The sequence below is a fragment of the Cheilinus undulatus genome, linkage group 7 (genome assembly GCF_018320785.1).
Source record: "Cheilinus undulatus linkage group 7, ASM1832078v1, whole genome shotgun sequence".
Taxonomy (NCBI): domain Eukaryota; kingdom Metazoa; phylum Chordata; class Actinopteri; order Labriformes; family Labridae; genus Cheilinus; species Cheilinus undulatus.
This window is the reverse complement of record NC_054871.1, coordinates 28,143,434-28,158,865: the sequence shown is the minus strand read 5'-3', so window position 1 is coordinate 28,158,865 and position 15,432 is coordinate 28,143,434. Positions and strand designations below refer to the sequence as shown.

The 15,432-nt window shown below is 38.8% G+C and overlaps 1 protein-coding gene across 2 annotated transcripts in view; it reads left to right on the top strand.

The window, feature by feature from the left end:
- ttc39a (tetratricopeptide repeat domain 39A) overlaps positions 1–15,432 on the top strand; it is a 42,949-nt gene that overhangs the window by 11,679 nt on the left and 15,838 nt on the right. The window contains exons 1-2 of one of the 2 annotated variants that reach the window (XM_041790597.1): positions 120–126; positions 4,543–4,647. In XM_041790597.1, the coding sequence (XP_041646531.1) occupies positions 4,583–4,647 (65 nt within the window). In that variant the 5' untranslated portion in view covers positions 120–126; positions 4,543–4,582. Of the gene's footprint in view, positions 1–119; positions 127–4,542; positions 4,648–15,432 lie in introns of those variants that run through there. The other variant, XM_041790596.1, reaches the window with a different exon arrangement.

The following is a 15,432-nucleotide window of genomic DNA, read 5'->3' as shown; positions in this document are numbered from 1 at the left end:
CCCAATCACTTCTCCCTTTTCCTTTTTTTTTCCCTCCTGCCCTCTTTCTCCATCTCTCTCCTTCTCACACACTCACACACTTTGCCAGATGAAAATGTCAGAGGAGGAAGAGACTCTGTCAAATGGGTAAGATACTTGCTGCATGCTTTGATTCTGTGTTTGGCCTGTGTAAGATGCCCTAAGTGTTTGTGTGTTCTCAGGCATGTGGACAAACTAGCCGGGGTTTATTTTAAGAGCAGCTTGGCTCTTTTGTGTTGTGGCTAAGAACAACTTATAGCCGCTGGAACAAAGCCAGAGCCACAGGCCATAAAGTAATGCTTCGTCACTGTAAGAGGGGTGTGAATGTGCCTGCTCTGGGCACATGCAGGGGTGTGTGTGTGTATTAAAAGTGATGGTGTGCTATGGCTTTACGAGTGTGTGTGAAATAATGGTCAGGATTGTGTAAGCTACTCTCAGGAGAAATCAACTCAGAATTTCCGCTAACTTGAAGTTCAATTAAATTATCAGGACAATGCAGGGTATGCACATCCTCAACATACTAGACTCTCTTCATTGTGCTGGTCATCATGTCTCCTCTTTTTGTCAAACAATGGTGAGTTATTCCCTTATTTAAGACATAATTCCCCATCCTGTGCTGACTGAGTGCTTGTTCTTGGTCTTTTTCACTGTCCTGAGGTCTCTTAAAAGTGTCAGCCTACCAAAATCCTGTCATCCAATCAGTCAGGACTAGCTATTTTCAGCTATAACAAAATTATAAAACAGCTAAGTCACTTCCAAGAAGATAATTTTCTCTCACATGACCTTAAAATTTAGGCCAACAGGAACATTTAATCTGGGTAATTTACTTGCTGCTTACAGAGTCTGCTTTTAAGCAAACAAGCTCTCCACAATGCTTCCCTCCTTTAACAATTATTGACATGTGCTATTTATTTATTATAAATGCCTGACGTCTGAATCTAACAGGTGATTAGTCTCCAACAAGCTTCATTAAGAAGGCAGAAAGTATGGTAAGGGTTGAGTTTTAGTGAAAGTGAAAGTCTATAGCACATGCAGACTAAGACTGTATCTTCGATTGGTTCGAGTATCGCTGCTTGAAAAAATGTCGCCAGCTGTTTAAACACAGTGTCAGCAGAGTCCTCCTCACTGCTTGTGGTTTTGTATGACTTGCCATTTTAAATGAGAGCGACAGTTGACTGTTTCTTCACCTTTATTCATGCAGGCTGAAGACTGTTACAACATTGTAGAAAGCCCCTGTTTGATTTCCCTATGAGCAGACATGTGACTCTGCAGAAATACCCTGAAATCAACGACAAAACTCCCTCAATATGCTACCTTGTTGCAGTATACTCCTGGCATTATTGATGTTGGTACTATTGATCCCCTTTGACTCACATTCATGATATGCACTCAAGTATAAAATGTTTGAGTGTAGTAACAACTGTTGATATTAAACTATTCAAGTGCCCCTTTAAGTATAACTGATTCACAGCACAATACTAATGGTCCAACATGACTTTTATTTAAAGATCCTGTGAGGAGTTTCTAACTTGGTTTTGAAAAAGACTAAAATGAATACTGGTGCACCTCTGGGACCCATAAGAGCAAACAAGGCCACTGGTGACAGGAATGATTATTTCCAAATGATGGTTTTTAGACCTATAACTGTTGGCATAGATGTCAGACAGGTGATTAACTGCATGCAAAGAAGCATCCTTTTTTACATTTTCCACAGGAAATATTCTCAATGAGTGATGCATTTGACTGTGAAAATAAATCAGGGTCAGAAAACACCATGTATCAAACAAAACAGGCAGAGTTCTAAGGCAATACTTTGTCAACAGGAACTTTCAAAACTGGCACAAAATAAGGATTCACTGATGCATCAGTTTAACATCAGTATTGTTTTCTTTACAGATGAAGTCACCCAGCAGCAAAGAACTTTCCTTGGGAGGAAAGTAGCGATTTCTGCATAGAGAAATGCTACCAAAAGGCCATATTTTCAGCTGTTTATGAAAATTTCAAGCGTGTGTGCGCAAAAATAAAGCAGTTTTAATTCTTAAGCTACTTTTGTTTCCCGAATGTAGTGAAATATTCAGGCATTGTTTTTTTTTACTCACAGAGAAACAGCAGCTGGCAGGAATTTTTGAAAGCCTTCATCAAAATCCTGGACACAGGTGTTTATTTTGAAATTTTTAGTGTGTATTTTAGTCCTGATAGAGGCAGCACCTCACAGTAGTGGTCTGCAAGAGGGGGCATCTAAGAGTTGCGGTCTGCAGCCAGACTTCTTTGGCTCTTTCCTCATGTACCTGTCACATAACTACTCCTACACCCCTCACGTAGATGCTGTTTGCTGTACTGGTGGCTTTTACTCCGGTTTGACAAACACCATCATTTGGGAGCATATTAGGAATGAATGATAGAATATTTAAACTCCCAAGTTTTGCTATTACAGGCTAATATTCTCTGCTCTGGTATTATCACTAATAACCTGTGCTAACTGGTGCTAAAAGGTGCTAACTATTCATTTCCCTTGGAAATGGAGTCATATGTCCCTTTAGAGTTACCATAGCTGCCTTTAAGCAATTGTTGTACATTCTGGGGCTGCTGTGCTATGAAGCCCAGAGCTGAAGCTGGCAAACACACACACATATTTAATCAAATAAGATAAATGAGGTTGACTCATGCTGGCTCAGTTGATATAGTGACACCTAAAACAGGCTGAATGCTGGCTGCAAAAAATGTTACTAATGAATAACAATAGCCACATTTAGAACTTAAATACTCAAATACTCGTACCAATCCCTATCCTGCTGATTTAAAGACCTTTTTTTTTAATCAGGCAGAAGAAGGAATCTGTTGGACAAAGTATAACCTGTTTTCTTGGTCAAAAATGAAAGAAAATGTTGCAGTAGGAGTCTCATACCAGTTTTAGTATTAGCATCTGGCTAAATTGTTATTTTAAACATTGGTAGTAGCTCTGACTTATATAAAGTTACATATAGACAAGGGTTTCTGAAGTCAGCGATCCTGAATCATTCTGTATATTCTCATTTTTTGCCCTGAAATGAAGACAGGGTGTAGCAAACATGTATGCTCCTCTGACAGCTGTGTGTCTTGTGCTCTTATGAGGAAGCTCAGCTTGCTGCCGGTCATATGGTGAACACAGCAGTCAGTCACCCGCATGTCATTAGCAAAAACTGCACCAGTGTCTGTGCTGCTTGATTGTGGTTAGGGTGGTGGTAGTGTGTTTGCATAATACATTTCCTCTATATGTTTCTAATGAGGAGGAATGTCAAGTGATTACTGTCTATTAGTTACTGCTGATTTAAGTACTCTATGTAGTTGTGCTCACTCACTGCTGTCCTTTTCTTTTGTGGCTCATAAGTTTAATGGTATCACTGGCTGATGGTTGAGTTACAGTCACTTTAATGAAAAGGGGAACAAGTGTGACACTCTTGTGCAAATAACAATAAAACATACCATGATAGTATCAATACACAAGTTTAAAGTGTAAAACCGTGCTGCTTTATGAAGAAAGCAGGTTCCTATTTCATTGCAATAAAAAAATTACAAATAAGTCTAAAGAAAACTTTTTTACTAGTAAATAACTGAGTGTTGTACAAATCATGTCTGAATGCAAATGAGAGAAACCAATAAGCTTAATGTTAGAGAACATTTCATTTACAACTCATTCCCCCAGCCCATTACGCTGAATCTTAATGTGTTTTTAAATGCTGTTCTCTCCCTGATGCTGACAAATACAACACGCATTTAAGCAGATCCATCATCAGTCACACTGAGTGAGATCAAACATGAATGCGCCTGGCGAGGAAGGACAGATCCTGATATGATTTGTACTTCAATTAGCCATGCTATATGCTTGTGGTAAGAGGGTCACATGCTGCAGAAATTAAATTCACAGCAACACTATCACTCATATTTTTGTAAGAGATTTGTCTCTTTTACTGTTTTAGCTTTGAGTAAACAAACTACGACAGCATCTTTTCATCGCATTAAACTTGTGCAAAGCCTACCTGAAACTCTCTTTTATTGGTAAAAGTTGTGCGTTACTGTAATTGAACTGAAATTCCCTATGTGCAATGTCATACAAACAGAAATAAACCTAGCTGGTATCTGCTTTTAAGTTAAAAAGGATTGAGTATGTAAACTGAGGAAAAATCTTTCTTCATTGTTGCTGTAAATAAGAACAGGGCCACTGCAGTAGAGAGAAAGATAGAGAGGCTTAAGTGTGGGTATGTAATAGGAAATGAGAAAGCTGATGTGAAACCAAATCTTTTTGTCCCCATAACATTTCATGTCCAGATGTTTTTAGGAACTGTTTGACTTGACTGAGTATTTGAGCAAATGTGTACTATGATCAAATCAAACAAGATTTACTTCTCGATAAAGCTGATTGTTCAAATGTAGTATATTGTCTCACTGAAGTTTAGCTCATACAACAGACCTGCTTAAACCCCAGCTTGTTGATGATAATGTAGTGTCTGGTCTCATCAAGATGTTCTTTGTGTTTTTGTTAAACAGTTGCTTGCGGTCAGACCTGTCGCTGGCTCTGGAGGACTGCATGGCTGCCCTCGATTTGTTCCTTAGAAACCAGTTCGAGGAGGCGCAGGCTCAGCTTAGAAGCAGGTAAGAAAACAACCTCATGCTAATACAGCTGCTGCCCCTCCAAAAGGGAGCTCCAAACCACCTGGCATTGTGCTTTCATGGCCAAATAAGATAGAAAGTAAAACAAACAATTAATGCTACATATGCAAGCAAATGTGTTTTCAAGGGATTTTGGCAGCCAGGTGTTAGAAGTCCAGGTGTTGTGCATGTTGGCTCGCTGTTTACAGTTAGAGTTGTAGGAGATGTTACTCTCTCTCATTCTGTTGTGGCTCTTTAAATATTGAGCTATGATTTATTTTAATATGACACCTGTGCTTTTTATGCTGTCTCTGGTTCTCTTAACCAGAGACATTTGGATGTAGGTGTCTGGAGCTTGTAAGCACTCTTAGTAGGTTAAATGTAAACATTATACCTAACAAAACTAGGAGTGAAATCATTAAGGCATGGGCATTATAGCATGCTCTTGTTGGCATTTTTTAACTGTTTGATTTTGTTGTCATATGAGAACTTGAAAAGTGCAGCTAGTATAGATTTCATTTGTAGCCTTGCTTGTGCATCTTCCAAACAAGCTAGGCTACTTCCATAGCTCTTTCTTGACAAAGACCAGGAGTGTGGCCCAAATTGCATAGTTCTGTAACAAATACTAAATAATTTTTGAAAGATTATTTCTGTGGCTTTTTGCCTTTATTTAGGCAAAACATAGCTGAAGAGTGACAGGTGATATGGAGAGAGATTACTGTATGCAAGCTGGAGCACAAGATAACGCTAGCATTCGCTACCATGTTAGAAGAAATGGCAGTAGATTTCAATAAGAAAAGAGCATTTGCAAAGGCAAAATACAGTCTTTTTTAAGTAAGTGATGGTAAGATAAAATGCAAGTTACATGAATCTAGTAGTGAGTTGAAATAGCTGTCAAATTGTGATTGTGTTTACCTAATGTCTGTTTATAACTTGGTTTTAAAAGTAAGTACTGGGGGGGCAGGTGGCCTGCATTTAACCACCTGTATAACAATATACTAACAGAAGTATGCAATTTGAGACGCACTGCAATTGTGTGTTACAAATCGCATACATCTGTTGATTTACTTTACTTATTACCTCCACTAAGGAGGTTATGTGATTGGCAGGGTTTGTTAGTTTGTTTGTTAGCAACATAACTCAAAAAGTTATGGACGGATTTTGATGAAATTTTCAGGAAATGTCAGAAATGGCATAAAGAAGAACTGATTAGATTTTGGGAGTGATCCGTATCACCGTCTGGATCCAAGAAATTTTTAATGATTCTTTACTATTGGGAAATAGGGCTAATAGTGGAGGTCTGTGCCCTCCCCGAGTGTTGTTTGACAGCTAGTTTTTCCCCACCATTAAATTAGTTTAACTCACATTTTAACCTCAAAGAAAATGAACATATTCTGCCTGAAATATACGGTGGCCCTGAGAGCTCACAGCACTGCAACTTAAGAAAACACATGCAAAAAGACAAAACACGAGCAAATTAAGAAAACATCTTCATCAATTTGACAACACATGCGCAGCATTTAGAAAACACGCTGCAAAGACCAACACAACACATTAGAAAAACGCGCTGCGAATAGACCACAACACATTAGAAAAACGCGCTGCAAATAGACCGCAACACATTAGAAAAACGCGCTGCAAATAGACCGCAACACAACGGAAGTGTTTCCAGAGGACACTTAAAAGTGATGCACATGTTCGGACACGCTTATTGATGTTGTTGACCATAGATATGGATACGTAGATGACGCGTCCACAGCTATTAAACGTAGCCGCTCTGCATCTGCCGGTCCGCCATCTTGGAACTGGCGGGATTAGTGAACGCTCAATATAAACAAGCCCACTTCGCCTGTAAAATCTGCCCTACCTTGCTTAATCCTGAACCAATCTACATAAAATTTGTTTTGTTATAAAGATGAAAGCTTGAACATCATACTGATTACTTACTGGAGTTAAATCGAGGTACTTATTGTGGGTCTGATCAACTTTAAATTAAAAATCCTATTATGTCTATGATGTGTACAGGGAACATGTGTAATTGAATATTTAGAATCTATAATTAGATAGTTTTTGTTTCCCCAAATAGATTTATATAGATAATTTCTCTCCCTCTCATCTTGCAACTGGTCTTTAATCTAGGCTACATGCAGGCATACACTGGGAGTCGTCACGCCCTTTCTCACCTGATGATTTTTGAGTTTGCAGTGCATATTAGCCATGTGAGGACACAACGGCCGATCTCGGCTTAATTACTCATGCAGGGGATGGATTTCTGACTTAAACACCCGCAGAGCTAGCAGATTCCAGTAAAATTTTCTGAGCGTATCATCAGATGGGAGGCAGAGGTCAACAGGTAAAAGTCCCGACGAGTCACGTGATTTCTAATTTCTCATGATTTTCTTCTTTATGGTACAACAAAAAGTGGCAAAACAAAGAAGGAAAGAGCAAAGTTAAAGCTGAATGTTCCTGGCTTCTTTGATCATCTTTATGTTGTCTAAAAAGCCTAAATCAAACTGATACTCACACTGTCTGTACAGCGCGGTGCACACTGACTCTCTCTCTCTCTGCGGTGCATATAATAATGCTTATCGTTAAAATGAGAGAATTTTCCTGCATTTAAGTCAAATACCAGTCTTCTGATGACTGATTTATTGGTTTGTGGGACAGCAGAAAATGAAGGCAAATATATTTTTGGAGTGGGCGATAAGAACTGCGTGCTTTACTAATGCCAAAAAATTTTATATCACCTAGTTGTATTTTAAGTATTGTATTTAATGACATTAAAATAACACTGAGTAAAAAAATAAATACTTCAAGCCAGGAGGTGCTTTCTGCCAGCAACATTAAAATGACCAATCTGGCTTTTAACATTCAGATGATGGTCAGTATTACACCTAGTGAAAGATTCCACATTTCCTTCCAAAACAGCGGGTGCATTGTATTTTAAATAAGGTAACAACTTTTAATAAACAACCCGGTCGGAAGTCCTGCACATATTTAAAGCCAGACCACAACCATCAGAGGGAGAAACCCATCGTATCCGTGGAATGCTGTCTGCCCATATAACTCTGTAGCACTCTCACTCTTTTGCCCTTGCCAAGATAGCGGCCCCAAAGACGTACCATCAGATAGCGAACGCGTCATCTACATCTTGACATCTATGTTGTTGACGTGGATTTTGAGTTACAGTGGTGTTGGAAAATTAGACAAAAGGTGTTTTTGATTAATTTCAACATTGTGGTCGCATGATTCAGATTTTAGCCTATTGCAGTGATCTGCTGTTAAACTATCGTTAGCCTTTTGCTTGTAATTAGCCTGCCAATTCTCCTGATGAAATAATACACACGATTAATTCACTGTGAAACCATAGACTGTATATCGTGTGAAACCATGTCAGCAAAACCAACCGGTAGTTTAACTTACTTGTCGCCTATTAAGGGTTCTGATAGTAACTATAGCCAGCTAACAGCGTGTTTCACACGATATACAGTCTATGGTTTCACAGTGAATTAACCGTGTGTATTATTTCATCAGGTTATGAGAATTGGCAGGCTAGTTAAAAGCAAAAGGCTAATGATAGTTTAACAGCAGATCACTGCAATAGGCTAATATCTGAATCATACGATCACAATGTTAAAATTAATCAAAAACACTTACTTTTTATCTCATTTTCCAGCACCACTGTGACTCAAAATCCGCGTCAACAACATTAACAAGTGTGTCCGAACGTGTGCATCACTTTTAAGTGTCCTCTGGAAACACTTCCGTTGTGTTGCAGTGTATTTGCAGCGCGTTTTTCTAATGTGTTGTGTTGGTCTTTGCAGCGCGTTTTCTAAATGCTGCGCATGTGTTGTCAAATTGATGAAGATGTTTGTGTGCATCACATTTAAGTGTCCTCTGGAAACACTTTCGTTGTGTTGCGGTGTATTTGCAGCGCGTTTTTCTAATGTGTTGCGGTGTATTTGCAGCGCGTTTTTCTAATGTGTTGCGGTGTATTTGCAGCGCGTTTTTCTAATGTGTTGCGGTCTATTTGCAGCGCGTTTTTCTAATGTGTTGCGGTGTATTTGCAGCGCGTTTTTCTAATGTGTTGCGGTCTATTTGCAGCGCGTTTTTCTAAATGCTGCGCATGTGTTGTCAAATTGATGAAGATGTTTTCTTAATTTGCTTGTGTTTTGTCTTTTTGCATGTGTTTTCTTAAGTTGCAGTGCTGTGAGCTCTCAGGGCCACCGTAGAAATAGCCTACCGTATGCTTGACTTTAATGTACTGCCAGAGCAAGTGGCATGTTAGCTAGCTGGCAGGTGCTAGTGTTAGCAAGCTTGCCTACAGGACCAAATCCGCTACGTCACCAATATGGCATTCATAAGGAGTTGGAAGTGTCCATCGTCCCTCACTCAATTCATGGTTGATTTTGAGTTCCCCAGTAATACACTGCACTGTAGGATCACACAGTAAGAGGTTGTTCAAAAATGAGTTGTGTTATCTTAAAAATCCAAAAGAAGCTATTTTAGCTTAATTTTTCTGAGTTGAAATAACATATTTTTTAATTTAGTCGTAAGTAAATAGTACTCAATCAGTCTAGGTTTTTTTTTTTGTCATTGTACTTTCATTATTTGACAGTCATCCCTCAATCTGTTTAGTTTTCCCTGAATGCCTTTGGGCATTAGATACTTAGCACCATGAGTGAAGTTACCCTCTCAGTTAGAAAAGTCCCAACTGGGGACAACATAGCAAGGCTTATGAACTGAACTCTGTGTAAGTGCACTTTCTGGGTCAAAGTGTACCTTTTAGTCTTTGTAACTTGTAGTCAATTAAATTAGCTTACATTTGGTGTCATGATTGTTAGAAATTAATATATGTGAAAGACATAGACATGAGGGAGGCATGAGAAACATGTAAATTACATTTTATAACTTGAATCATGCTTAAAAATGTATTTCCACTACTTTAATGTGTTTACCTAATCAGGACACATATTTGAGTATTTTCAACATGTTCAGGTGTACAGTGTATTTTCCCGTTCTTCTCAGTGTGAATGCCCTTTGCACAGTCAAATATTAGACATTTAGTACATAAGAACACAATCTAGAAAACATCTATGGGAGACATATGATTGTTTATCAGTTAGTTGGATTGTATGCTTTGAGCATATTGATAATAGCTGTAGTTCACTGCATCTCTGTCATTTAGTCCCTTAACCTTTATTCTTAGGCTTCTGGAGACCTTACTATGGGATGATTCTGATTTGTAAGATAAGATGAAATAAGTCAAGAAGCTAGCCAGGTAAGAAGATATACTCTAATGCCTGCAGGGGAAATTTGATTCCCACACTCTGTTGTTTAACATGGTACACGCACCAGGGCTAAAATGCATGCAAATGCATAAAAAGGATCCTGTGGATATGCACTAATGTTTAGATGTTAGATTTAGGCAGTGCTGGCCCCAAAGGAGTGCTTGGTGGTTAAGAGGTTCAGTGCCTTGCTTAAGGGCAGCTCAGCAGTACTCATTAAGTTAACTGGTACTTCTCCGGCTACCTAATAGACTTGATCCAATGACCCTCCGGTTCCCAACCCAAGTACTTACAGGCTGAGCGACAGCTTCTTGCTTTTCTTGGCCATATTTATTATCTCACTTCAGAATATTCAGCCCAAGTCGAAAGGCACTAACACTTCTGTGGTGATGATTCAGCAGGACTCTAATCTGCTTCAGTTTGAGTTTCCTTTTCTCTCTCTCCTCTCCTTAAATTTATTACAAACATCCTCACCTAATATGTTTGCTGCTAGAGTCTGTTCTTTTAACAACAATTATCTGCATCATGAATGTTTCCAGAAATGATTAAAACATCAAAACATTTTTTTGCAATCAATTTATGATACTTTGAAGCTTTAGATTTCTATCTGAAAACCCAAAGAATAAATAATCAGATTTTTTATGCCACGCCATTTGAATGGACAGAAACATAAATTTCTGTCTCCATATCTTGGAGAGCTTAACAAAGTTTGCTGTAGCTGCTGACGCTGTTTGAAGGATTTTATGGTCATTTATTTTACTTAACAAACATGTCACTTTGAATCACAAGCACACACTCCCTTCCTCGGCTTAATGCCCCATATCTAGTTTTGTACACCAACACTGTCATCAAGTTACTCTATTGTCCATCGCTCATTCTCTCGCTGTATTATCAGAGGGTCTATCACAGCTTTGCTATTATTTTCCTTCTCCTGTTTCTTCTCTGAAGCTGCGGGCCACTCCTCAGCCCCTTTTGGTCATCACAGCGCTGGGTTACATCCTGACTTAAGACAAGAACCCAGCTGGCTTACTTTTTGTGTTATACTACAACTAGATCACCATTTCAGATAAATGTGTATGGTGTTCTACGTGTTAAAAACAACCTATTTAACACCTGAGCTATGCATGAGTCTTGGCCAATTGTCAGCTCATCAGTGTCCTCATTTCTGTCTTGATAGCTCCATGTTTGCTATCACTGCATCTCAAGCCACTAAATAACACCTGAACAAACATCAGCTGGAAATGTGGACATGTTTGTTGCTGTTTGTAGCACTGGAAGTTGATTTTGCTCATGCACGAGGATTTTAAGAATGTAAACAAGTTAGCACACAGTGATTTAAATTAGATAGGACCTTCTCTTGCTTCTTTATGCCATGTTGATGCAAAGGGTTGTGGTCTTTATTCACTCTTAATTCATGCCAAACAATTAATGCTTCCTTTCAACAGTCCTATCTCTAGTTTTGAAACAGCGATGATGATTTAAATTTGAACACAGCTCTTACATCAAATCCAAGCCTGGATTTTGCTTTATTTTGAACTCAGTAACACCTGATACCTCTTCTGATATTTCCTGTATGCTTCCCTGAAAAAGGAGCTTGAGGCATCTGACTTATGTAACACTCTTTAAGGTGTGACGACGTGTACTTATTGTAAGAAAAGTGCTTTGAAAGACTTTAGGAACAAGCAGCTCAGAGGATGTGAAACACGCAGAAGCTTTTATAAATAAGCTCTTAAGCTGAAATAGACTTTCAAAGGGCTTTCATTTCTGTAGTAATCAACCTTGAGCTCATTTGCTTTCAGTGGCATGGTCAGTGGCAGCTGGAGTCTAGGGCTGGACAGCGAGTCTGGTGGCTGGGCTCCATGGGGCCCAGTTGGGCTAAGCCTGACGAGGGAACATGGAGCCACCACTCTGTGGGCCCACCACCAGCAGGGTCAAACATAAGGTTTGGGTGCATTGCAAGCTGAGCAGCAGGCAAGATTGACAGGTGGATGGGTGCAGCATCTGCACTTCTGCAGACATTCTGGACCGTTGTGGTTAGGAGGGAGCTGAGCCTGAAGGCAAAACTCTCAATTTACCTGTCGATTTTTGTCCCAACCCTCACATATGGTCATGAAATCTGGGTAATGAACGAAAGAACAAGATCCCGAGTTTCAGCAATCAAATGAGATTCCACAGGAGGGTTTCTGGGCTCAGCCCTAGAGAAAGGGTGAGGAGCTCAGCCATCTGGATGGAGCTGGAAGTAGAGCTGCTGCTCCTTTGTGTAGAGTAGAGGTGGTTCAGGCACCCGATTAGGACATCCTGGATGCCTCCTTGTGGAGGACTTCCGGGTGTGCCTAACTGGGAGAAGACATCAGGGTAGACCCAGGACCCTTTGGAGGGATTATGTATCACATGGCCTGGGACCACTGCAGAACCCCCAAGGAAGAGCTGGAATATGTCACAGGGGAGAGGGAGGTCTGGGTTGAATTGCCTAGCCTGCTGCCTCTGTGATAAGTGAAAGAAAATCAGTTTTAACCAAAATTTGAATTGGCTCTTCCTTGATGAGTTAGTTTTTGAATGTTATCAGTTTCTCAGCATGCCATCATGAAATAAGTCCTCAAGCAAGGCAGTAGCTGGGGTCTGATAAATAAGATAAGAAGATCACAGCTGATACAGGGGAAATTTGTAAAACTAAAGGTTTCTTAGTAATGTGTACTGTTTAATTGTTCACACTGTTCAATAACAGCCTCAAAGGACGCCTCTTCAGCGTTTCTTTATCAGAGGCTTTGTAGTCTATACCATTGTTCATGCATCAGTACATCACCCTGTTACATAAATCTATGGGTGTAGCTGTCTCTCTTATATGGTTCAAATATTTAAGGTCCAGGCAATATGTTTTGTAGTCAAGCAGCCACTTCAGACTCATCTACAACACTGTAGGAACACGCCTGTTTAACAACCAGTCAAGTATTCTTCCTTTCTCAGTCAGCATTCAAACCCACAGCAGGCTTTGCTTTATTTGCCAGCTCTCTGTTCAAACATGCCACCAGACCAAGGAGAGCCAAAACAGTGTAATCTTCTTCTCCCATCATGCCCTGTTCCTTACAGGACATGCAGAAAGTATGAGAGATGAACACGTATAACATACGTTTGATTTCAGCATCAGATAAAGGTTTGTTCGCTTTAAATGTCGAAGGGTCATGACTCTTAATTTGTTTCAGAAAACATGCGATCTCATCTCATTTTGGGACCTATTTCTGCAACTCTCACAGTGAGTCAAAACGGCAGAGATACGATTATTTCACTTCCTGTTTGATACTTACACGTGCAGAGGTGACTAGAAGGCGTGGATGCTCACACGTGTACATGAGAGTACAGCGCAGCTTTTTCTAGCGTAGTGGAATGTTTTGTTGAAATTTGGTGGGAAACCACTAAAAGAGCTTTGTTCCTCTAGCCTTGTGATTATGCTGACTGAAAAATACCTAAGTGCTTCTGTGAAATGTTTAAAATTCTCAGCCATTTTCAGCACAGCTACGAGCAATTCAATTTAGCTAACAGCTCCATTTTAAGAGGTTTCCCAGCTTGAGTTGTGCTGTTGTCTTACATAAGAGTGACGCAAGACAGGCAAACCTCTCTGCTTTTTAAGAAGTATCTCTACCTTCTCTAGCTTTTCTGTTACTTCCTGGTTCATACTAAGTTTTTTTTTCAGGTTGTTGCTAGATTCAGTTGTACTTACATTTATACCGTAAGGTAAGATTAATGTTTTAATGTTTTAACTAACATTTTTTTTAATCCTCTGTGTCTGCTACCAAAGTCCTGGTTTATTTCTGCAAATATTTGACTCTGACAAGATGTTAGACACAAATAATAATCAAATTTGAAATGCCTATGCTTCTCTCTCTTTCTTTATGGAAGCCCTAAACAGACATATACAGTTTTTACTCTGTTATAATGGAGCAAAATCAAATGATTAAATGTATGTTCTCATAGGATTTTTATTCATGTGTTCAATTATCTATCTGGTTAATCTATGAAAGAGATGTGTCCAGTCTGTGTAGAAACGCCTTGGTCACATGAGTCAGTCTATGGTGAACACTGGTGACATGTCAGACATGCAGACCAGCAGCATTCCTCACTACACACCCCTGCCTTTATGTTAGAAAGTGAACATGTGTATAATATATAAACAAACAGACAGTCAAAGGGGTAGAGCAGAACACAGCCAACTATTCAAACCATTAAATTTAACTGATGAAAGATTGATATGTTTAATGATCAGCTCATGTTATTTTAGGTAAAATCTTCCTTTTTATCTGGAACTTCCTCTTCAAGTGGAGCGACAAGTAAATTTACTGGAAAAATGTGTGACGTCACACACTTTTACTCCTCCTATATCCCTTTGATACCTGCAAGAATTCTGTTAAACACAGGATGTGACATGACACACCAACAACCGCAGGTATTGATAGACACTAACTGTTTTTTATTTCATACGCTGTTATTATCCCTCATTAAAGAACAGCTGAGTGAAGCTGTTTTGTCCTCATACCAGGTTTTTTTTTGTTGTTGTTGTTTTTACAACATCAACAATTTAGAAGTCGGAGGCACCCAGTATTGTTGTTTCTGATTACCGAAGGCAAACTCTAGCATGCTGTCTGAACAAATGTTTTGGCATTTTTGGGGCACAGAAACAGCAAATGGATGGTTTCTTTAGATGAGTGTCACCGGTAAAAGGGGCTGAATAAATTTAGCAAAAATAATCAGCAAATCAACAGGGGCATGCCATAACACCAGTCCATCATTTCTTTTTTTAATTTATTCAACAGAAACTATAAATACAAAAGAGTATCAATATTTAGTCCTCAGATGGTGTAAGAGAAAATGTTACACTGAGGGTTTTTATGGCCAAAATGGCAGCATACGTAATATAGACAGACAGACAGACAGACAGATAGATAGATAGATAAATAGATACACAGATAGATAGAAATATATATTTATATGAATGTATACTTTACACATACCTATAAAAATGTAATTGCATTTTTTTAAATATTAAATTCATAGCTTATCAATAAGAATACTTTTTTCTCCAACTTCTTTTGCATTTGTTTTTTTAGTCAAGACGTGATCATAAATATCAAATATTAATTTATGCGGGGATTTAACCCTTTAAATGTCATGTTAAGGGTTAAATCCTGATGTAGGTACTGTTAAAAGAAATTTAATTTGAAAATTAAATATTTTTCATGTACTACCAGACTGGATTACAGCTGTGATTTTGATGCGTTATCTTTTTTTATTTTAAGATTTAATAAATTATTACACTTAGAGTGTTCATGACCAAAAACACAAGCTGTGCAACAATAGAAAAAAAGACCATACATTAAAAAAAAAAAAAAAACTTTCAATATTTTTCAGTCAAGATCAGACTTGATCTTCAATATCAATTGTTGATAAATTTTTAGGAATTTAACCCTATCAATGCCTAACCTTGCAAAGCAGATGGATTCACCCATTT